Source organism: Convolutriloba macropyga, chromosome 15 (genome assembly GCF_964194025.1).
Source record: "Convolutriloba macropyga chromosome 15, txConMacr16.3, whole genome shotgun sequence".
Lineage (NCBI taxonomy): Eukaryota > Metazoa > Xenacoelomorpha > Acoela > Convolutidae > Convolutriloba > Convolutriloba macropyga.
This window is the reverse complement of record NC_134482.1, coordinates 43,195,929-43,218,725: the sequence shown is the minus strand read 5'-3', so window position 1 is coordinate 43,218,725 and position 22,797 is coordinate 43,195,929. Positions and strand designations below refer to the sequence as shown.

At 35.4% G+C, this 22,797-nt stretch overlaps 1 protein-coding gene across 1 annotated transcript in view; it reads left to right on the top strand.

Annotated features, from left to right (window-relative positions):
• The window catches only part of LOC142354209 (uncharacterized), a 135,389-nt gene extending 122,463 nt beyond the window's left edge, over positions 1–12,926 (top strand). The window contains exon 9 of the mRNA XM_075406462.1: positions 12,621–12,926. Within this exon, the coding sequence (XP_075262577.1) occupies positions 12,621–12,685 (65 nt within the window). The 3' untranslated portion in view covers positions 12,686–12,926. The remainder of the gene's footprint in view (positions 1–12,620) is intronic.
• The last annotated feature ends 9,871 nt before the right edge of the window (positions 12,927–22,797 follow it).

Below are 22,797 nucleotides of genomic sequence, written 5' to 3'. Positions count from 1 at the left end.
AAGTGGTACTGTTGCTATGAAGGCATCCGCTCCCATTAAAACTCCTATTCTGTTATCTCGTATTTGTGGAAATGTGATGTTGTTAAGATGATCGTAGTCGGCGCAGATAGAGTTCAACATCTCAACGGGTACATTCGGCATTTGAAAGTCAGATGCTGACGTGGCGTACACCGGTAGGTTGAAAAGAGGTCGGGTGCTGTTGAGTGATCCAATTCCCAGAAGAACTTCAGTTGATGTTATGATATGTTCTCCGTAAAGTGAAGAAATTGGTACTGCAATGTGATCTGTGTTTTTTATTCCGAGTGCTTTTGCCATTGACTTTGTTATTTGTGTGTTGTCGCTCCCGCTATCCAAAAGAGCATATGTTTCTATTGATACGTCTTCAGTGTAAAGGATAACCGGAATGGCTTGAAGTTGAACTTGAGGTCGTATCCACGAGCTGATTTGGTTGTTGCTGCATGTGTGATTTTGTGGTCGTGGGTTGCTTTTGTTGTTGTTAAAGTTCTGTTGCCTTTGGCTTTGATTTTGTTGTTGCTCTGTTGTCGTGAATTTGTGTTTGGCATGAAGTTGTTCGGATTGTTATAATTTCTATTGAAGGTGCTTCCATTGTTGTTGTTGTTGGGATTGTAATTCTGATTGAAACGGTTAGTGTTATTGTTTTGACCAAACGAATTACGTGCGTTGTTGTTATGATTGTAACCAGCCATTCTTCCATAGTTGAATCCATGTGGTTGAAACTGTGATCTGTTTGCGGTTATCTGTGTTTGGTGTCCGTTGTTTTGTTGACCACGATTGTTGTGATAATTGTTTGCAGAATGGTTTTGAACCTGGTTGTGTGTTTGTTGTTGATATTGTTGCTGTTGGTTGCTTTGCTGTTGCTGAGTTGGTGAAAATGTCTGTGAACTGTTGAAGTTGTTTCTGTGAATTGTTGAGTGATGAAATCCGTTGCAGTTTTCAATGCGACATCGGTAATGACTGTTACACTGTCGTTTTGGGTGTTCGGTGAGGCAATTTGGGCAAATTTTCAGTTGTCTTACTGTTTGTTGTCGTTCGTTAATATCTTTATTGAGGAATTGGTTGCATTTTCCTAGGTTGTGACTGTATCCACATAGAGGACATCTTTTGTTACTTTGCTGTTGGAAGAGTCTGTTTGATCTTCTAGATGAACTGTTTTCTTGATTGGTTGGTCTTTGTGATGTTGACAAGTCTTCGCAAGCTTCTGCGTAATTATCGATCCAGTCCTTAAAATGTATTAAATTAGGTTGAACAATAGCTTTCCTCAGGACGTATTCGTTCCATCTGATTATCATTGTTGGCGCAAGTTTATCTTTTGCAATCTTAAGGACAGCTGAAGATTGAAGATCGGATGTGAAATTGTGAAGTATAAACGTTTGAACCAATTGTCTAAGAAACGCTGCAAAAGATACAAAATTTTCGGGGTTATTAATGGTCGTTCTGGGCCAGTGTTCCAACTTATCAAGGTAAGCTGCTGTAACATGCTGTGGTTTCCCGTATCGTTTTTGTAATTCTTGCATTGCTTCATTATAAAACTCTCCGTTGTATGAGTATCCAATAATGCTATCTTTGGCTCTGTCTGTGAGGGCATTTTGAAGATATATCATCCGTTGGGCATCTGTCAGTGTTATATTGTCATGTATTGTGGCTTTGAAAAAACTAAACCAGTCGTGCCATCGTAATGGATCTCCGCTGAAGGATTTAATTTGAGTTTTCGGAAGATTAATGCTGGAAGTGACAGGTTGTTGTTGTGCTTGTCGTGGCAAGAAAGGGTTTTCTGTTGTCTGTGTATGTTGAAACTGTCTGTCTGGTTGTTGGCCAGTTCTGTTGATGTAATTTGGTAATCTTTGGTCTCGTGCGTTGAGATTAAAATAGCAAAGATTGTTGTTCGTTTCTGGGATTAGGTTGTTGACGGGTTTTCTGCTCAATTCTCTGTCATTTGATTGGTTACTTCTATTGATTTTGTTCGCATCTTGATAGAAATCGATGCTTTGAAGAAATTGCTGTTCTTGATTTTGATCATGTACGTCAATATTTGAAGAACTTTGACCTTGAGTCTCCTGAAATTGGGTAATTGTTGAGGCGAGGTTAACATCATGGATCTTGTCTATTTTTCTTTCTCTTTTTCTGCCTCCTTGTCTTTTTGGTTGTAGTTCATAATGCGTTGTGTTACTGCTTAGTCTGATGTTGTCGATTTGTTGATGATCGTCGGTTTCATCGTCTGTTGATTGTAGATAATTACTGTCGTTGTCTGTTGTCTGTTGATTTATTCGGTTTGAAGGCGTGATTTCATTTGATGATTGTTTCCTGTTGAAAGGGTGTAAGTTTTGTCTTGATTGTTGCTGATGTGGCAGTGTTTTCTTAAGTGTTTTCCGTTGGTCTGGAATGTTAGTGTCAAATGTCTGATTTGAACTGCAATCAGATTCTGTACTTACATCTGATTGGTGTATTTTTTGTTTCCTTTTAGCGTGTTTATAGAATTTGGGTTTGTCGTTTGATGTAGTGGTACCAACATCGCGTCTTATGGTGATTGGTCCTTTTGCTCTTCGTAATTAACTTCAATTGTTTCTCGGGATCTTGTCGAGTTCTCGTCACCATTGCTTTTTTCCTTGCTCTGCTCTTATGTGATGGTCACCATTATTGTTTGGAGAACTCGCTATCATCTTTGACGAAGTGCATTCTGTTGACTCATCATTCAGCTGTAATGTTCTCTCGCGGATTTGTTTGAAGTTGGTTTTTGGATCAGTGCGTCTCTGTTTTTTACTGTACCCAAAATGTCTCAGAGGAAACTCAATATAGGAATTTTGGTTATACTTGTTACTGTATTTGTTGTCTGCCATTGACGTTGTATCTGAGTTGATATTGTTCCCTATCAATTGATTACTTTGTTCTATGTCATCGTCATCTTTCTGTCCATATTGGGGATTTCTGCTGCGTTGTTGTTTTTCTGAAGCGGCGAGAGTAGTTATTTTGTCTGTGCTGCTCTCTGCTTTTGATTTGTTTCTCAAGTTGTATGTCTTTTGTTGTCGATTGTAATAGGGTTTATGGGTTGTTGAGGGTTCGTCATTTTGACTGTTATTTTGCTGTGGTTGCGCTCTTCTTTGGCGCTCTGGCAAATGGCTGTCAGAGTCTGTAGTAACTTCTCTTGAATGGTCTTTGCGATATTTTTTCCACTTTAAGATAACTAGACTTCGTTCTGCTGATTTCTTCATTATTTCTTTCATTTCAATTTGTGTGTATTTAAAAAGGTCGTCGTGTGTATCAGGTTGTATTTAAAAAGGTCGTCGCTGAGTTTGTCTTACTGCAGCTTTTGTTGAGAAAGAGATTCATAGGACAAATTAATGCCCTCTAAACTTTCCTCTTGAATCTTTGCCTCAAGACCTGGTTTTTTTAATGAAGTGAAGTTTGGTGTGGTCTGATTTTCTTTTAACCTAAACTTTGTTGGGTCGGTTGAACTTTGCAGAGAGTCAGAGAACGTCAAATTTTTTTACGAAAAAATAATATCAAAATGTGTTTGTTATCGCCTTTGATGCTGACCGTTATTTCTTGACGTTTAAATCTTTTCTGCAACGAACAACCTAAATCCGAAGTTTCTTTTTTCTTTAACGTGCCCTCTGAAGTAGAAAGCGTTTGACTGTAATTGCTGTGTTCTTTCTTGCTTTACATTCCTTTTGAATCAAAAAATCGGAAACTTGATTATTAACTACGATAAAAACAAATTGTGAGTGTTGTTCTATTTTTTTAATGTGTGTATATGTGTATGAACACTATCTACTCCAGAGTTGAAAACAATGTACACGCTTCCTGAGAACTAAAAAACGTTATTGAACGCTAATCTCATCGAGGAATATGGAATATTTTGTTGCAAATCGAAAAAGTGCAAAGCTTGTTTTTGTTTTTTTAAACAGGAGCGTGGACAAAGTTTTCTTATATTAGATAACAGGTATATAAATATGATATTAGTATATAAATATGATATTAGTAGGTATTTTATAGGTATATAATTATATAAATGTTACTTCGAATGAAGACCCTTTGATTTTTTTGTTAACTTTGTTCTTCGTTAGAATTTGAAAATGAAATTAGAACTATTTGGTTGCTGAGAGACAATCTTCTGTAGACGTCATTTCTTGTTACACATTTTTGTACTTATCTATTCCTTTCTTTCTTCTTTTTTTTCAACTCTCTCTCTCTTCTTTTTTCTGGTTCTTCGTTATTGTCGCGAAGTGACGGCTCCTTTCTAATGGGTTCTAAAATACAGTAATCATTTTGAGTTATAGGAACAATGGAAATAGTATTGAGAAAATTTTTTAAAGTACTCCCTGATTTTTGTTACTTTTTTTTCAGTGTTTCAATTTCAGAAGTTTGGTTGCTTTCAATGTGTTTGTCGTTAAAAAGGGTCACCAATGTTTTCTACTTATTAACAAGAGATTTCCAGATTACAATGAATTGCTAGGTTGCACACGTGGGTAAAACATGAAACCCGCAAATTTTACAAATCAAAACAAATCAGAAGTCATCAATCAATCAAAACAAATTAAGGAAATCAAGCTTGTGCTTGAACATTAGTTGCTGCGTTTCTCTATTGTTTTTATCCAAAAATCTAGATAGAGAAGAACTAAAATTTAAACTGAATCGTCAAAATCAACGCATCAGAAATAGGGCCTTTTTTCCGACCAATGCACCGTTTTTGTGGCAGCAACGCTCTATTGTGCTTTGCAAGAATGCAAGAATGATAACTTTGATGATAATCTAAAACATTTCTTCTAATTCAAATTGTCAAAATAAATAATTCAAAAATATTGTCAAAGATTTAGTAAGGGTTTAAGTAGTCAAAATATGGTTGACACTCCAGTTTTAAGCAGAGAGCTAGAATGGATGCTTTGTTATTTCGGGAGATGATTGCGGACTATTTTCAGCATCTTCTAATATGTTCTTTGAACCGTAGGGCACAAAAGCAATCAAATGTGTGAGAGTAATTTTCAGCAAAAATTGCTTTTCGCAGTTTTTTTTCAATTTTCAGAGATGATAACTTGCCTCGACTGATTTTTTGTTCGAACGTAAGTAAGAAGTCAAAGCGAATTTATGTAGAAAACCAATAGTTGACCCGGAGAAAAAACTTTTCAAAAGTTTTTACAGTTTTTAGCAATCCAGTTTTCTGAAGACTTACGGAAATTTCTAAACCTCTTTTCCTAGAGACCAACAGTTGAAATTATCTTTACAATCGTCGGCTCACTTTTTCAGGAGCGTCTCAAGAGTAGTTTTTTGCGTTTTCTTCGAACAATATATTGAGTGGCCAAAACTAACTTAACAAAAGAGACAATGTGGGCAGCATTCAGTTCATAACCCCGAAATAAATTTGAGGGTTGGAAAATTTTATCTTGTGATGAAATCATTTTTTCTTTCACCCGTCAACCTGTAATCTAATTGCTCGTCCAAAAAATAATCAAATTATGAGGTTTTGTCGTTTGATTTCATATTGTTTTTTATTGGGCACATTTTAAATGGTTTTCAATATATTGTTTACATTGATTTAGCAGATTTAGCAGACTTAAGAACGAAGTAAACTGACTTGATAACTCATAGGATTATCACAAACCTCAATTCATATGAATTTTCAGGGTCCTATAGGATAAAAAGTTCAACTTTGCAAGCCATGAAATGATATCTTCCAGATTATTGCTAAATTTAGACAAGACAAGGCGGCTCGTTAATGTGCGTTTGCACATGATGTTCCGACCCGAGCTCATCTACATTTTTGACTTAATTGTCAACCAAATGAAGAGATAACAAAAATAGATGTTAAAAATAAATAAAATTGTTACAAAACCTAACTGCTAATTGAATTACATAATGCCATGCCTCATTATAGCGATCACGAGATCTGCCAATATAAATACTACGAGAAAAAACATCAATCAACAAAATAAGCAAAAACGAAAATTTCACGGCAGAAACCCATTATATAAATTTAAAAGCGCCCAGTAACAACGTCAAAATGCAATCACATAAAACCTTAACTACACAAATTTAGTTTTTCCTAACTATACAGCAGATGGACGTTTTTCTTAATGAGATTAGGTTAAAAGTTGACAAAGAGAAAAAAATGAGGTTAATGTCAAAGATCAATCAACATTTCTTAAACCAAATAATTTCAAAAGTCTAAAAAAATCTTTAGCTTATAACGAAATAATTCTTGATAATTTACTAAAAATTCATTATGAAACTAATGGGATCTGTCTTTGCTTAGACTAAGCCATAGGAATATACTAAATACGCAGAAAGTCTCAAAAAACCACGAACAATTTACACAAAGACGCAGAAAATCTCAAAAACGCAAATTGTTGCAGCCATTTAAATCATTAGCTATTATCTGAATTTTATGTATTTTTATTCAGTTTTCATTTATACTAATTCAGCTAAAATTATACTGAAAGAGAAAATGAGTTCATTCATTTGGACCAAAATTGAAAATCATTGGGATCTGTTATTACCAGAATAAGCTAAAAGAAGAAGAAAAAGTAACACAAATACACCACTCAAAACTTTTTTATGAAAACCCATATTGTCCACCAAACAAAACATCAGTTACGACATAATATCAGTAGACATGTTAATTTTTGAAATTCAAGGAATTGGATGGGACCTCTCAATGACGAGAATAAGTTACAAGTTGACGAAAAGAACAACAAAAACTGAAAAGTTCGAAAAATTTTGAAGATGTATGATATCATAATTTTTAAGACCATTGGCTATAAACTGACTGCTTTGGGTAACATCACGCCTTTAATTGTCAATTGCAAGTTTATGAGACCAATAAGAATTTTACGGCTACCTAAAAATAAACAAAAGAGGCAAAAACAGCAAACTCAAAAAAAATAAGCGAAAAGTTTGAACGCCTTTAGAGAATGAAATTTTCAGTATAAACTCTTCTATTTTCGACTAATATTTTAACAGCAAGGTGATTGTTTTTATTGTTACAAAATGACTTGAAAAACAACAAATATAAACAAACATATTAAAACCACGAATTTTTTGAGAAAATCCCTAGTATCAAAGACATTAAGTTCGATTGTTTTCAACGGAATTAAATAAACACGCTAAAATCTGCCTCAATGTAATAGCAATCATAGGTTTCATTCATAGGTTGTCGATAACTCATCACAATAAGTCGTATGGCTAAGAAGGATACATCAAAACCACGAAATTTTCGAGAAAACCCATAGTATCAACGTCATAAAATTCAATAGCTTTCAACGGAAGGCATTTAATACGCTAAATTATGCCTAGATGATGTGACGACAAGGATGTTTGTTGTTGAAAAATTATCAATAAGACATTACAACAGGTCATTGACAATGAAAACAACAACAAGTACAGGCAACATCCAAAAGTTCAGTAGAAAAGTGAGAGAAGAAAGTGTCGAAGCAAATTAAACCATAAGCTTTTTTCTCTGAAAACTTTTTCTACGATCCATTGAACGTCATTTCTAAGCCAATGGGAGCTATAAGTTTTAGGATAATGTTATGAGATTTCAGAAGGATGCAAAATTACTAAAAAAATATCCAAAAAATTTTAAAAAAAATTTGATAAATCGTACACCGAAGTCAAAAAGCCAATAGTTAGAGAACAAAAGCGCGAACTAGATAACTTTTCGTTGATGTAGAAAGAAACGTGGTTCTGTCATTACTGAGACTGACTTACAATCCACGAAAATAAGCTTAAGATTGATTTATGTTAAAAAAAATTTCAAAAAAATTATTTTAAAAGTCTTAACAGCCATTAAACATAGCTTTCGTAGGAAATCAATGAATACGCTAAACTACGCCCCGATGGAAATACAAGGATGTTTTTCATGCCTAGGTAATCAGTAAGATATCACAATATGTCTTACGACTATGACAAAAAAAACAAATACAGGCAAAAACCAAATATTCAGTAGAAAAGTGCGAGAAGAAAGTGTCGAAGTCATATAAACAGTGAGTTTTTCTCTGGAAACTCCAGCTTTCAGCTGTGATCCATTGAACTTCGGTTCTAAGGCAACGGGAGTCATTAATATTAGGATAACATTATAAGATTTCAAATGGAACCAATAATACGAAATGTACAAAAATTAAAAAAAAATGATTTGAAATCTTGTGGCATTGAAATCATATTACCAGTAGTCAGAAGACAAAACCGCCGACTAGATAAATTGGTGCTGAAGTTGGAAAAACTGGGCTTCTACCATACTGAGACTGACTTACAATCCACGAAAATAAGCTTAAGATTAATTTAAGTTCAAAAAAAGATTTAAAAAAAATTTTTTTAAAGACTTAACAGCCATTAAGCACAATAGCATTCATAGGAAGTCGTTAAATAAATTCAATTATGCCTTGATGTGAATACAAGAATGTTTGTCAGTCATATGTAACCAATAGGACATCGCAATAAGTCTTATGACTCTGAAAAAACAAATAAAGCCAAAAACCAAAAATTCTGTAGAAAAATGCGAGAAGAAAGTGTTGAAGCCCTTTATACCATATTTTTTCCTCTGAAAGTTTTATCTATGATCCTTTTGACGTCTTCGCTAAAACAATGGCAGCCATCATAATTAGGATGACGTGTTAAGATTTCAAAATGAACCAATAAAACGAAATGTCCAAAAATTAAAAAAAAATTGAAATCTTGTGGCATTGAATACGTATAACCAATAATTATTTGATAAAACCGCTAATCAGATTAACCGTGATTGCAGTAGGAAGGAGGGGGTACTGTTTTTACTGAGACGAACTAACAGTTCACAAAAAGTTTATGATTTACCAGTACTAAAAAAATTCCGAAAATTTATTTTCAATGTCTTAACAGCAATTAGCTGTCCACTCACAGCACTAGATAGGTTCACTTAATGCTCATTAATAAATCTATTGCACCTTTAGTCAAGGAGTTTATATCATAGGATTCTAAAACTTTAGTAAAATGTCAAAAAGAAAATCAAATCTTCATTTGAAATTACGAAAACTGCGATACGAGTTCAAAAAAAACTTGAGCCATCCCTTGGAAACGAATTTTTTGTTCATTGGGCCTCATTTGATTGTAAATAAGGTTTGCAATTAACGGAGCCCCGATATGAAAAGTGACTAGTCTCTAGGTGACTTGAAAAAACAAAAAAAATATCAAAAATTTCTAAAAAAAAATAGCTCCCAAATAGAATTCGAATATTTTTTGATATTAAACTTCCCTTTGAGACTAGAACTAGTCCTTTTATCCCCTTTCTTCTATTAAGAACTAAAATTGATTTATTTTGTGGCGTGAAATCTAGTTTTGAATTAAATTTTTTGAAGAAAAAACGTTAATTCGAACAAAAATTACGGTAAAAGTGAACAAAAGTGAACCAAACATCCCGTGTTCACATGAAACTTTAAACCCCGATAACTCCTCGAAAAAAGCGAAATTCAAAAAAATCTTTTTAATTTCGAATTCTACAATGGACGAGCTTTTTAATGATACCACGCACATTTCTCTTCGATGATTATATCGGTCGGCGAAAATTCACGGAACAAAAAAACCCATTTGAGTATGTAGTTCCTCCCCCCCCCCCACAAGTGGGGTCGGAACAATAAGCAACCGAAATTTGGATCATAAGATCGAAAATATAATTAATTCAGTTTTATTAGGGTGTATACAGTTTTGATTAGTATCATAAGCAAGCCTATTGATCATGGAATAAATTACCTAATAGTTTTTTTGGCTAGCTGCTTACCACAATATTTTATAGACGCAGTTGTCGTAAAAAAATTGAACAGTTTTGTCATGTTTTACTATCAATCAACGGCAGTTTTAGCATACAATATTTTGGCCATTCAATTCTTGTCAAAAAATAGTTTAGGTGAATATTATTTCGTACCAAACTGGAATATAAAATTCTATGTAAGAAAATATTCAAGTACTTTGAAGTTCCGCCGGACTGTATTTTTAGTCACAGAAAGGGTAGAAAAAATTATTGGAGTTATCCGATTAATTGTTCCGACCCCACTTGTGGTGGGAGGAACTATATACTCAAATGGGTTTTTTTTGTTCCGTGAATTTTGGCCGACCGATATATTCATCGTAGAGAAATGTGCGTGGTATCTTTAAAAAGCTCTTCCAGCGTAGAATTCGAAATTAAAAAGATTTTTTTGAATATCGCTTTTTTAGAGGAGCTATGGAGGTTTAAAGTTTCATGTGAACACTGGATATTTGGTTCACTTTTGTTCACTTTTACCGTAATTTTCGTTCGAATTAACGTTTCTTCTACAAAAAATTTAATTCAAAACTAGATTTCACGCCAAAAAGTAAATCAATTTTAGTTTTGTAATAGACGAAAGGAGATAATAAAGACTAGTTCTAGTCTTAGAGGGAAGTTTAATATATAAAAAAAGAATTAGGTTTGGGAGCTCTTTTTTAGAAAATTTAGCAATTTTTTTGTTTCTTCAAGTCACCTAGAGACTACTAGACACTTTTAATATCGAAGTTCCGTTAATGACAAACCTCTTTTACGATCAAATGAAGCCCAATGAACAAAAAATTTGTTTCGAAGGGATCGCTCACGTTTTTTTTTGGACTCGTATCTCAAATTTCGTAATTTCAAATGAAAATTTGATTTATTTTTTGAGGTTTTACTAAAGTTTTATGATCCTATGGCATAAACTTGTTGACTAAAAACGCAATGGATTTGCTAATGAGCTTTAATTGAACCTATCTACCGCTGTGAGTGGACAGCTAATGGCTGTTAAGACTTTGAAAATAAATTTTCGAAAGTTTTTTAAAATTAGTAAATCATAAACTTATTTTTGTGAACTGTAAGTTCGTCTCAGTAAAAACAGGAATGAATTCCTTCATACCACTGCAACATAAGTTAATCTCATTGGCGGCTTTATCAAATAACTATTGGTTATACGTCTTCAATGCCACAAGATTTCAAATTTTTTAAAAAATTTTTTGGACTTTTATTGGTTCATTTTGAAATCTTATCACGTCATCCTAATATTGATGGATACATCTTCCTTTAGTGAAGACGTCCAAAGGATCATAGGTCAAATTTTCTGAGAAAAAAATTTGGTTTAAATGGCTTCAACACTTTCTTCTCCCATTTTTCTAAAGAAAATTTGGTTTTTGCCTGTATTTGTTGTTTTTTTCATGGTCATAAGACATATTGTGATGTCTCATTGATTACCTAGGCATCATAAACATCCTTGTATTCACATCGTGGCATAGCTAAGCGTATTCATTGAATTCCTATGAAAGCTTTTGAGTTTAATGGCTGTTAAGACTTTAAAAATATATTTTTTTTGAACATGAATCAATCTTAGGCTTATTTTCGTGGATTGTAAGTCAGTCTCGGTAATGACAGAACCGCTTTTCTTCTATATCAGCAACAATTTATCTAGTTAGCGGTTGTGTCTTCTAACTATTGGTTTTTTTTACTTCGGTGCACGAGTTTTCATATTTTTTATAATTTTTGGATTTTTTCTAGTAATTTTGGTTCCTTTTGAAATCGTATTACATTATCCTAATATTGATAGCTCCCATTGGCCTAATTAAGCTTATGGTTTGAATAGCTTCGACACTTTCTTCTCTCAATTTTCTACCGAACTTTTGGATTTTGCCTGTTTTTGTTGTTGTTTTCATAGTCAATGACTTGTTGTAATGTCTTATTCATCAATTTGAATGACAAACATCCTAGTCGTCACATCATCTAGGCATAATTTAGCGTATTAAATGCCTTCCGTTGAAGGCTGTAGAATTTTTTGACTTTGATACTATGGGTTTTCTCAAAAATTTCGTGGTTTTGATGTATTTTTCTTTGCCATACGACTTATTGTGAGGAGTTATTGATGTCACATGAATGAAACCTATAATTGCTATTTCATCGAGGCAGAATTTATTGTGTTTAATTAACTTAAAATGTAGCATTTTTTTAAAAATTCGAACATGTATTTTTGTTATCTCTTCATTTGGTTGACAATTAAGTCAAAAATGTAGATGAGCTCGGGTCGGAACATCATGTGCGAACGCACATTAACGAGCCGCCTTGTTAATGTCATACTTGCAATTGATTCCATTGTTTTGCTTTTCGTTTTTCCTCATTATTGGAAGCATTTGTATTCAATTTTTCCATGACTCAAAGAAGGTGCCCCATTGATTTTTGAATTTTTAAACTGCAATTCCTAACAAGCGTTTGTCTCCATTTTTTTCATCAACAAATAATTGCGGTTCCTAGTTAGTTTTTTTGAACAGTGGAACGTAGAACCAGCATAACCTGTATCCCTAAAAAATATTTAAATTGATTTTAGAAGACACCCATTTATAATTATTGTCACCTAGAATGAACTCTAAATAAAAAGTATAGATGACTTTGAATTAGAAGCATTTAATTTTAATTAAGAAGCATTTAACTTTGAAGATTTTTTTCTGTAAGTCCCCTCCCCCTCCCCCAGTACTTATTTCTGCAGAAAGAGGGGTTGCAGAAAGGGAAAAAGATCCGACTTTGATCAAGATGTATTTGACTTTGATAAAAATCTAAGTTTAATAAGCAATTACTTTTTCGTTATTACTATTAAAGTTAGTTTTTTTTTATTTTGCAGACATGATTTGTAAAATGGATACGAAAGACGCAAATTGTCCTCCTTTGGCACCCGAAGAAATTTGATGACAGAATATCAACTCAAGTCAACAGCTGCCACTTCGCCGGCCTGAACAAATCAATGAAGAAATGAACAAATGAGAATATTAATTAGTATTATAAAATTTAATTACTGGCGCTGGCGCTGGAAAATTATAACTGGAAAATTTTATATTTTTATTATCTCGAGTATTATTGATCAAATGATACATATTTGAGGTGCATTTAAAATTTATTGAGAGTCAATGCAGTTCTAACTCATAATTCATAAATAACATCCTTGACATCTCAGTTTGAAAACGGTTCATTGAAAAAAAAGAATCAAATCTTTTCAAATCAGTCCAAATTACAGCAGCTATTTTGATGAAAATAAACGTATTAAGTAAATCATTAATTATAAAATTATAGCAGTTTAAATATTTAACTGTGATATTTTTTATAACTATTAACTGTTTAGTTTAACATTTTTAATCAACCACGACTGCACCAGAACCAAACTAAAATTTGTTGAAATTATTTATTGACCACTTTTTTAAAAAAAGGAATTACAATATAGCCTACATTTATCAATATAAAATATGGAGGGGGGGGGGTTAATCGATTTGGAGTGAAAAGGTTAATTTTGCAAAAAAAATCTGAGATTTCAAGGAGTTATTTTGGATAAAATTAGTGAATGTATGCGTTCATTTATTCTTGAAAAGTGTTAATATTTTTTCTATAATTGTTCACTAAATTTGAACCCCTTTAATTGCATCACGTGAATTAGTAAATTTTAAGTGTTGAACAAATTCTCCGATCAGTTTTCGTTTATAATTCCCACTTAAAACCGGATGAACGTTATTAGTGAGTGTCAACACAGGTAAACTTAAATCATTAACGGTTGAATTCTCTTCTTATAAAGGCTGTTATTAGCTCACATTTAATGGAAATCTCGCTAGCTTTACAATTCAGTACAAACACGAAACATGGTTAACTAAAAATAGGCTTTTTGACTTGAAATAACAAAATTGAGGTTTCCATGCGAAATAAGAAATCTTTTTTTTTCAATGGCTCAAATAGCACAACAAAATGCTCCGAAAGTCCTTATTTTAAAAAATATCAATAAAAAACTATCGTTTTGTTCAAATAACCAGAAAATTTAATAGACGATCGTTTTGAAAATTAATTGGCAATTTATGTCAGTTTAATTGGTTTTAAATTGAACGATTGAAAATGAGATTTCCCCAGTTAAAAGCAAAATTTCAATTTTGATTCGAAGTTCTAATTGTTTTTGTTAAAAACAATGGAAATATAATTCCAAGGAGAATTTTGAAAAGTTAAAACCAATAATGAAACAGAGTACTGCTGTGCTTCTGTTTTCTCCTAGTCTCAAAGAAGATACAAGTATAACGAACACATTTACTAAATCTCAGAAGAAAACGTCCGATTGTCGCCGAGAAATAAAACAATACATATCCAGTGGAAAGAAAAAACAATAATTCAGCAAAAATTTTTGCAGTTTCAGAACTGAAACACTAGAAAATCGGTCCAGATAAGAAAAGTTATATGGCACTGATCAGCTTTGTCTGAAATCTGATAGATCGTGGATACTTGTGACGTCATCATCTCATTGGAGTAACGAAATATCTCACGCTGTTTAGAGACCAGTGAAGTAAATTTGAACAAAATGACCAGTTTGAAATAGAAAACATGTATCGAAAGCTAAAGCACTCAAAATATCTTATGAGCTGTCACCATGCAGGTCAGAGTTCAACTTCTTTCTAATTTGTGATATTACACTGTTTCATAATAGTGATGTTAAAAAGTTTAGAAAAGTTGTCACTGAACACCAGGAACCCTTCAACTGTCTCTTGTAGTAGCTGTTTATACCAATGTTGACCACCGACCTGCCAGAGCAATGAATAAGGTATTCAAATAGAGATTCATCAAGTTTACTTGATTCAAGAAAACGCGGCTTATTATTATTATTTATTGCGTAACACCCGGAATTTTCCGCTGAAAGTCAGGAACACCTCGACTGTATCTTTTGGTTTCTCGTCATGTCAATGATGATAATCAACACGCCAAATATTTTTCAGCAGCAATGGAAAACCCAAGTTGAAAAAGCAGCAAAAACTTACTTCAGTATAAGTCATTGCGAAACTTGTAGTTCGGGAACAAATAGTATCTTTGCCGACGATAAATCTGTCAATAATGTGGTCCCATTTAACCCCTTGCACATGCCATGAGTCATCAATCGACAGTGCGATAGCCTTATTTTCCTTACGGAGATAGCCATAATGTAAGATGCAGAGAATTTTCAAGGAGAAACTGAGAGTAAGATAGATAATTTAGGTCAAATTAGACAAGTTAATTAGGTGTTTGATATAAGCATTCTTTCTTGAAGGGTTATTGTTGCGAAGGCGCCAGAGAGTAGAGTTGAGTGATATATCTTAAACAAACAAACTAATGAACAAAAGCATTGAGCTGTCGATATATTTCGTTTACTTAGCAAAGTTGCATTTGAGCATCAGGCCAAAGTCGAATTGAGGGATTTAAGCTTAGACGAAAACTAGAGAGCGAACAATTGAAGTGAACTAGATACTTTGATCAAAATTGGAAATTCAATTTGAAGTAACTAGAAATGTGACTTCGAAATTGCAAAATAATTGGCAACTCCAATCTTGGTACTCTCAACTCTTTAAGTTATATTCATCATTGGACTCTGAAATTTTGTGGAGATGTTCCCCTGATGATTGTCCATATTTAATACGGATGTGCGGCCGGTTACACCTTTTCGTTCTGAGTTAGTTAAATAGAGTTATGTTGATTTAGTGTAAATAAAAAGGCAATTTATCAGTTTTCCAAACACCCTAGGGTAAAAAGTTGTCTGACCCCCCCCCCGGGATGGGAAGGAGTTATTCCTTAATAACTGGTCAATGATGAGAGGAACCCCTAATGCTCCTCTATTGCGAGTATAATTTTCAGGCGAATCCGAACATCCAATCCCCAGCTATTAACACCGGAAGTAGTGTGATTTGAAGGTTTTTAGGTATTTTACTGTGAAATATGATGGTTTGAGTCAGAAATAATGGGATTAATCAGTTGTAATGTAATGCACGTATGAATTAAGGCTTTTGCATGATCTTGGGAAAGGTTTAGGATGAAAAAAGGCGATTTTTGAGTAAATTGGTAATTATCACAGGAATGTAGTTAGCACCTAAATTGAAACAGGTTTTTCTCAAAAACTGGAGTCGGATTGACCTGCAATTTGGGCGGTAGACTAAATTGGGTACGACGAATCCGATTTTGAGGTCGGACTTGACCCCAGACCAAACTGCACGGAGCTACCGCACGCCGGTGCTGCGGAACGTAAAATTTGAATTGCTCGTGGAGTATTGGTAACAGCCTAATGATTTTTGGAGGGTTAGTGTAACTTTTCCAGGGCTTTCGATTGGTGATATTTTCAATCCCAGATTCCGACCGGAATTCGGTGCTTCGGGACGACCCGAGCGCCGAAAACCGGAAATTGGCCTTTTTGAGCGGCCGAATGACTTTGAAATAGTTTTAATATGATAAACTGAGACAGTTAGTGACTAAAAATAACCACCCCGGTCAGTTTTGACGAACTCGAATTTTTCCGGTTTCGGCACCCACGACTCCCTAAAAAATTTTGAAATTGCAAACGACTCGCAACGGCTGATCCGTTGGTCATGAAACTTGGCAGGCAAGTTGGTGGCACCCTATATTTACTAGAAATATTTACCCGAAGACGTTTTGACCACTACTTCGCAAGTTATTAAGTTTAGAAATTTGGGGTCAACCGGGAGGTAGATGAAAAGTGTGCGCGCTCATTGCTCGTGTTCTAGTGGGAGTTAGGCCATGAAATTTTGTGAGAAGGTGCAAATGTGAGAGGACTTTCCTTGACAGTAATTAGTTTTATTAATTTGACCCTTCATTTTTGACGAATGACCCCTGATTGACTCCCAGAGGTCAAATTTTGGGCTTTTAGGAATATTAGATTTTTCTGCGGTTTTTAACTGGGGAAAGGCATGAAATGATTTTAAAGTTGGAAATTACAAAAAACCTGTGGTTTAGGGTTGAGTTTAGTTATTTATTCAACACATGATTTTTAACAGGGATTGATTGCAGCTAGTTAATTTGATAGCGGAAACAGAGGAATAAGAACTTTTCAGAGCAACGTTCAATGTTTACTAAGCAAACACTGATTGACATGACAAGCACAAATATGCGAAAAAGCGGAGTGGGTTTGCTTACATATGAGTCCAAAGGTTGTTTACTTAAGATAAGGAGAATGTTGAACATTGGTTGGTAGCTGTTGATTATAATTTGATATTGGTTGTTTGCATAGCAAACAAAGCCTTCATATAGAATGTAATTGATTTAAAGTTAAAGTTGCAATGTTTACTTAAGAAATTAAGGTTTGTTTGCTTAAGATAAGAGCATTTTGGTTGAGTATAAATTGAAGTGACACGCAGAGAGAGAGAGAGAGAGAGAGAGAGAGAGAGAGAGAGAGAGGCAGACTTTGGAGAATTCTGGGAGAATTCAGAAGTTTGAACACAGGAGAGTTTTTGCACGAGCGGCAGAAAGTATTTTGTTTAGTGGGACTAAACTGTAAAAGATTGTAAGTTTTTAATTGCATGACCAGTTAGAACTCTGTGAGCTGTTTTGATTTAGTTCAATTGGGAAGTGAACCAAGGATATTGGTTTTATTATTGTAATTACTACTAGAAATTGTCTTGAATTTGTCTTTTTCATTATGTGCAAGTAATTCTCTTACCTTTGTTAACCATATAACTAGAATTGATATTACGAGCGCCCTTGTGAATTAACTTATTTCAAGGCAATCTAATTTGCAACAGCATACAAGAGTGGAAGAGAGGAAATAGCAGTGTAACAAATTAACGCTTGCTTCACCAATTCAAAACCTTTGGTTATTTTATTTGATCAATCTTCTGGCCGACAGAGCCCCCTCACTGTTGAGCCTAGCAGAAATTCAGAAGACAACAGTGGCGCTCCTGGGTGGGCTTTTGTTTATTTGTTATTTTTTGCTGTGTATTATTTTCCGATTATTTGGAGAGCGTGCGATTGTTTTCGTCGGAGAAACTGCTGAGAGCGCAAAATGCTGAGAGCGCAAGTTGACATTCATTTACGATTTGGTTACCAAGAGTTTGATTATGTTTGGTTATCAATTGATGAAGCGTTTTCCTTCACCAGGCTACGAAGTTTGGGAAGTTTGGCGTGAACATTATTTGAGTACTGGCATGAAACTGGGATGGACGGAAGAAGAGATGATGAAGTGGTTGCCTACAAAATTGGGTGGTTGGGCCTTGAATGCAGTAAGTGATTTACCAAGAGGTTATTGGCGGTCGACTCCAGGGAAGCAAGCATGGACACTGACAGAGACGCTGTATCAGTTCGATATCCCATTGTCTGACAATCCAATTTTTTATGAGCGAAGCTAGAGTTTGTTTGTTAGAGGGAAAACGGGAAGTAGGGTGGAATTCAGTGAAACCATTGGTACTGTGGATCAGAGAACACGACAGCATTGTTCTCCAAGGCAGGTGATTGATACAAGTAGAAGCGTTGACACTTCTTTAATTGATGAACTTCGGCAACCCGGCAAAAGTTCTGAAGGGTTTGGCATTGGGTCCCGCTGTGGTGTACCAAGGAGAGGAGCTTTTAGTGAAGATATGTTTGGAGAAGTGGAAGACACGAAAGTTGCTGAGAGCGGTAGTAGAATAAGAATTCCAGGTTGAGGCGATGAAGTGCAAACTGCAACTGAGGTAGAGTTTACGGAGGAAATTTGTGATCAAGTAAATCAGGATTTTTCTAGAGCAGCGTTGAGCAAATATGAAAACAGTGAATTCAGAAAAACTATGACAGAAGAAAAAGTCACTGAGCGGAGAGTTGAGTCTTGTGGACCAGTTGAGCATCACGCTATGGAAAACGATTATGTACTGTCACCAGAGTCTGATGAGCAAAGCGAGGAACAATCGGATGATGACTATTCGTTCGAAGATGTTTCGGAAACAGATTTTTCGGAAGTAGAGGAACTTGATGTCAAGAAAGCGAGAAGCGAGACAAGTTTTGCTGGGAGTTTGAATTCAGTAGCATGCGGCTCTGTAACTGCAATAGCGAGCAATTTTGGCGTTGGTGTCAAAACTAGCAGAAATGATATGTTGGGAGCCAGGGCCTTGATGGAATTAAAGACAGGAGGATTGGACCAGAAGTTCTGCAATGTAACAAACGTGGCTGATGAGACACAAATGTGTACAACTGAGTGCACTGTGGACACTTTGGAGAATTGGAAAAGTTCAGGAGATATTGATCGAGAATTTTTATCTGAAACACCGAAGGGTCAACACGATAAGGCAGCAGGTGACCGGAGCGATTTTGCACAGTTGGGAAAGGAGCTGGAGGAATGGGTGCAATCGCAATTGAGTGAAAGTCAGCTTAGTAGTAGTATTTCTGTCGAGCCAACGAATGAGCATCAAGGGGACAGTGCTAGAGTTGACAGAACAGGGAAAATTGATCAGAAGTCAATGGCTAACGTGTTCCACAGTAGGGTTCATGACGAGCAACAGCCTAGGAGGGAGGATTCCGGTGGGTTATCGATGGAAGTTGAGCAGAAAGTGGAGAGAAGGATTGCGTCGCGATTTCCGGAGATTGCGAAGTTGTTGCTGGATAACCGATCGTTGAGCCGGAAAGAGCAGTGGAGCCGTTTTGAGTTATCAGGACAGCTGTTATGGCAGGATTACAGGAGAAATGGTAGCTACAGTGGAAGAAGAGGTGGACATCCATTCAAGCATCAGAGGAAGAAGGTATTCATGTAAAGGTGCTCGAGTGTATGAGGAGAGGGACGTTGACAATTAAGTTACTCAAGTTTGTTTTTAACCCAATTGTTGCCTACATTGTATTCATCTATTTTATCAAGACAAATTGATCAAGCACTATAGCCGTAGACAATTTTTTTTTTAAAAAAAAGATGATTGAGGAAAATGTGTAAATTTGGTAGATCTATTTTTAGGATTTGTTTTTTTTTAATTCAGTGATTTTGGGGTTATCCGGGGAGGATGTATGTCAGAGGCTATAGAGTCTGATCAAAGATCAATGTTGATGAGCTAGGTAGAATATGTTAAAATGTGAAAATGAGAAAGTGTTTTCAAATCTGATTTAATCAACCGCTATTCAAAATTTAGTGCAGTTAGTTTATATTAACCGGGAGCTATAACTAAATGGTTCACTTCACTAAATCGAGTATGGTTAAAGTACGTAGGAGCAAGTTAATCGGGTCACAGGATAAGGCTTTGCAATTATTCGGGAGAATAATAATCTAGGATGGAGGAGTGTAAGATGCAGAGAATTTTCAAGGAGAAACTGAGAGTAAGATAGATAATTTAGGTCAAGTTAGACAAGTTAATTAGGTGATTGAAAGAAGCATTCTTTCTTGAAGGGTTATTGTTGCGAAGGCGCCAGAGAGGAGAGTTGAGTGATATATGTTAAACAAACAAACTAATGAACGAAAGCATTGAGCTGTCGATATATTTCGTTTACTTAGCAAAGTTGCATTTGAGCATCAGGCCAAAGTCGAAATGAGGGATTTAAGCTTAGAAGAAAACTAGAGAGCGAACATTTTAAGTGAACTAGATACTTTGATCAAAATTGGAACTTCAATTTGAAGTAACTAGAAGTGTGATTTCGAAATTGCAAAATAATTGGCAACTCCAATCTTGGTACTCTCAACTCTTTAAAATATATTCATCATTGGACTCTGAAATTTTGTGGAGATGTTCCCCTGATGATTGTCCATATGTAATACGGATGTGCGGCCGGTTACACCTTTTCGCTCTGAGTTAGTTAAGTAGAGCTTTGTTGATTTAGTGTAAATAAAAATGCAATTTATCAGTTTTCCAAATACCCTAGGGTAAAAAGTTGTCCGACCCCCCCCCCTGGGATGGGAAGGAGTTATTGGTTAATAACTGGTCAATGATGAGAGGAACCCCTAATGATCCTCTATTGCGAGTATAATTTTCAGGCGAATCCGAACACCCAATCCGCAGCTAATAACACCGGAAGTAGTGTGATTTGAAGGTTTTTAGGTATTTTACTGTGAAATATGATGGTTTGAGTCAGAAATAATGGGATTAATCAGTTGTAATTTAGTGCACGTATAGATTAAGGCTTTTGCATGATCTTGGGAAGGGTTTAGGATGAAAAAAGGCGATTTTTGAGTAAATTGGTAATTATCACAGGAATGTAGTTAGCACCTAAATTGAAACAGGTTTTTCTCAAAAACTGGAGTCGGATTGACCTGCAATTTGGGCGGTAGACTAAATTGGGTACGACGAATCCGATTTTGAGGTCGGACTTGACCCCAGACCAAACTGCACGGAGCTACCGCACGCCGGTGCTGCGGAACGTAAAATTTGAATTGCTCGTGGAGTATTGGTAGCAGCCTAATGATTTTTGGAGGGTTAGTGTAACTTTTCAAGAATTTTCGATTGGTGATATTTTCAATCCCAGATTCCGACCGGAAGTCGGTGCTTCGGGACGACCCGAGTGCTGAAAACCGGAAATTGGCCTTTTTGAGCGGCCGAATGACTTTGAAATAGTTTTAATATGATAACCTGAGACAGTTAGTGACTAAAAATAACCATCCCGGTCAGTTTTGACAAACTCGGATTTTTCAGGTTTCGGCACCCGCGACTCCTTAAAAAAGACTCGCAACGGCTGATCTGTTGGTCATGAAACTTGGCAGGCAAGTTGGTGGCACCCTATATTTACTAGAAAACTTTTACCGAAGACGTTTTGACCACTACTTCGCAAGTTATTAAGTTTAGAAATTTGGGGTCAAACGGGAGGTAGATGAAAAGTGTGCGCGCTCATTGCTCGTGTTCTAGTGGGAGTTAGGCCATGAAATTTTGTGAGAAGGTGCAAATGTGAGAGGACTTTCCTTGACAGTAATTAGTTTCATTAACTTGACCCTTCATTTTTGACGAATGACCCCTGATTGACTCCTAGAGGTCAAATTTTGGGCTTTTAGGAATATTAGATTTTTCGGCGGTTTTTAACTGGGGAAAGGCATGAAATGATTTTGAAGTTGGAAATTACAAAAAAACCTGTGGCTTAGGGTTGAGTTTAGTTATTTATTCAACAACTGATTTTTGACAGGGATTGATTGCAGCTAGTTAATTTGATAGCAGAAATCGAGGAATAAGAACTTTTCAGAGCAAAGTTCAATCTTTACTAAGCAAACACTGATTGAGATGTCAAGCACAAATACGCGATAAAGCGGAGTGGGTTTGTTTACATATGAGTCCAAAGGTCGTTTTCTTAAGATAAGGAGAATGTTGAATAATGGTTGGTAGAAGTTGAATGACAGAGCATAATTTGATATTGGTTGTTTGCATAGCAAACAAAGCCTTCCTACAGATTGTAATTGATTTAAAGTTAAAGTTGCAATGTTTACTTAAGAGATTAAGGTTTGTTTGCTTAAGATAAGAGCGTTTTGGTTGAGTATAAATTGAAGTGACACGCAGAGAGAGAGAGAGAGAGAGAGAGAGAGAGAGAGAGAGAGAGAGAGAGAGAGAGAGAGAGGCAGACTTTCGAGGGAAGTGAACCAAGGATATTGGTTTTATTATTGTAATTACTACTAGAAATTGTCTTGAATTTGTCTTTTTCATTATGTGCAAGTAATTCTCTTACCTTTGTTAACCATATAACTAGAATTGATATTACGAGCGCCCTTGTGAATTAACTTATTTCAAGGCAATCTAATTTGCAACAGCATACAAGAGTGGAAGAGAGGAAATAGCAGAGTAACAAATTAACGCTTGCTTCACCAATTCAAAACCTTTGGATATTTTATGTGATCGATCTTCTGGGCGACAGAGTCCCCTCACTGTTGAGCCTAGCAGAAATTCAGAAGACGACACATAAGTTCTCGCAGCTAGATTTATATGTTATATTAAGTCAAGGACCATGCAGTTGGAGAAGCTGTGCCCCTTCCTTCGATCGATTTATTCATTTCGCTGGCGAGCAACTGAACTAAAAAAGTAGTCCGTGTAGTTAGTTGTTCGTGGACCGGTTTTTGCAGCTCTAAAAATGCTATTCATTATCAAGATTTGTCAGTTCTT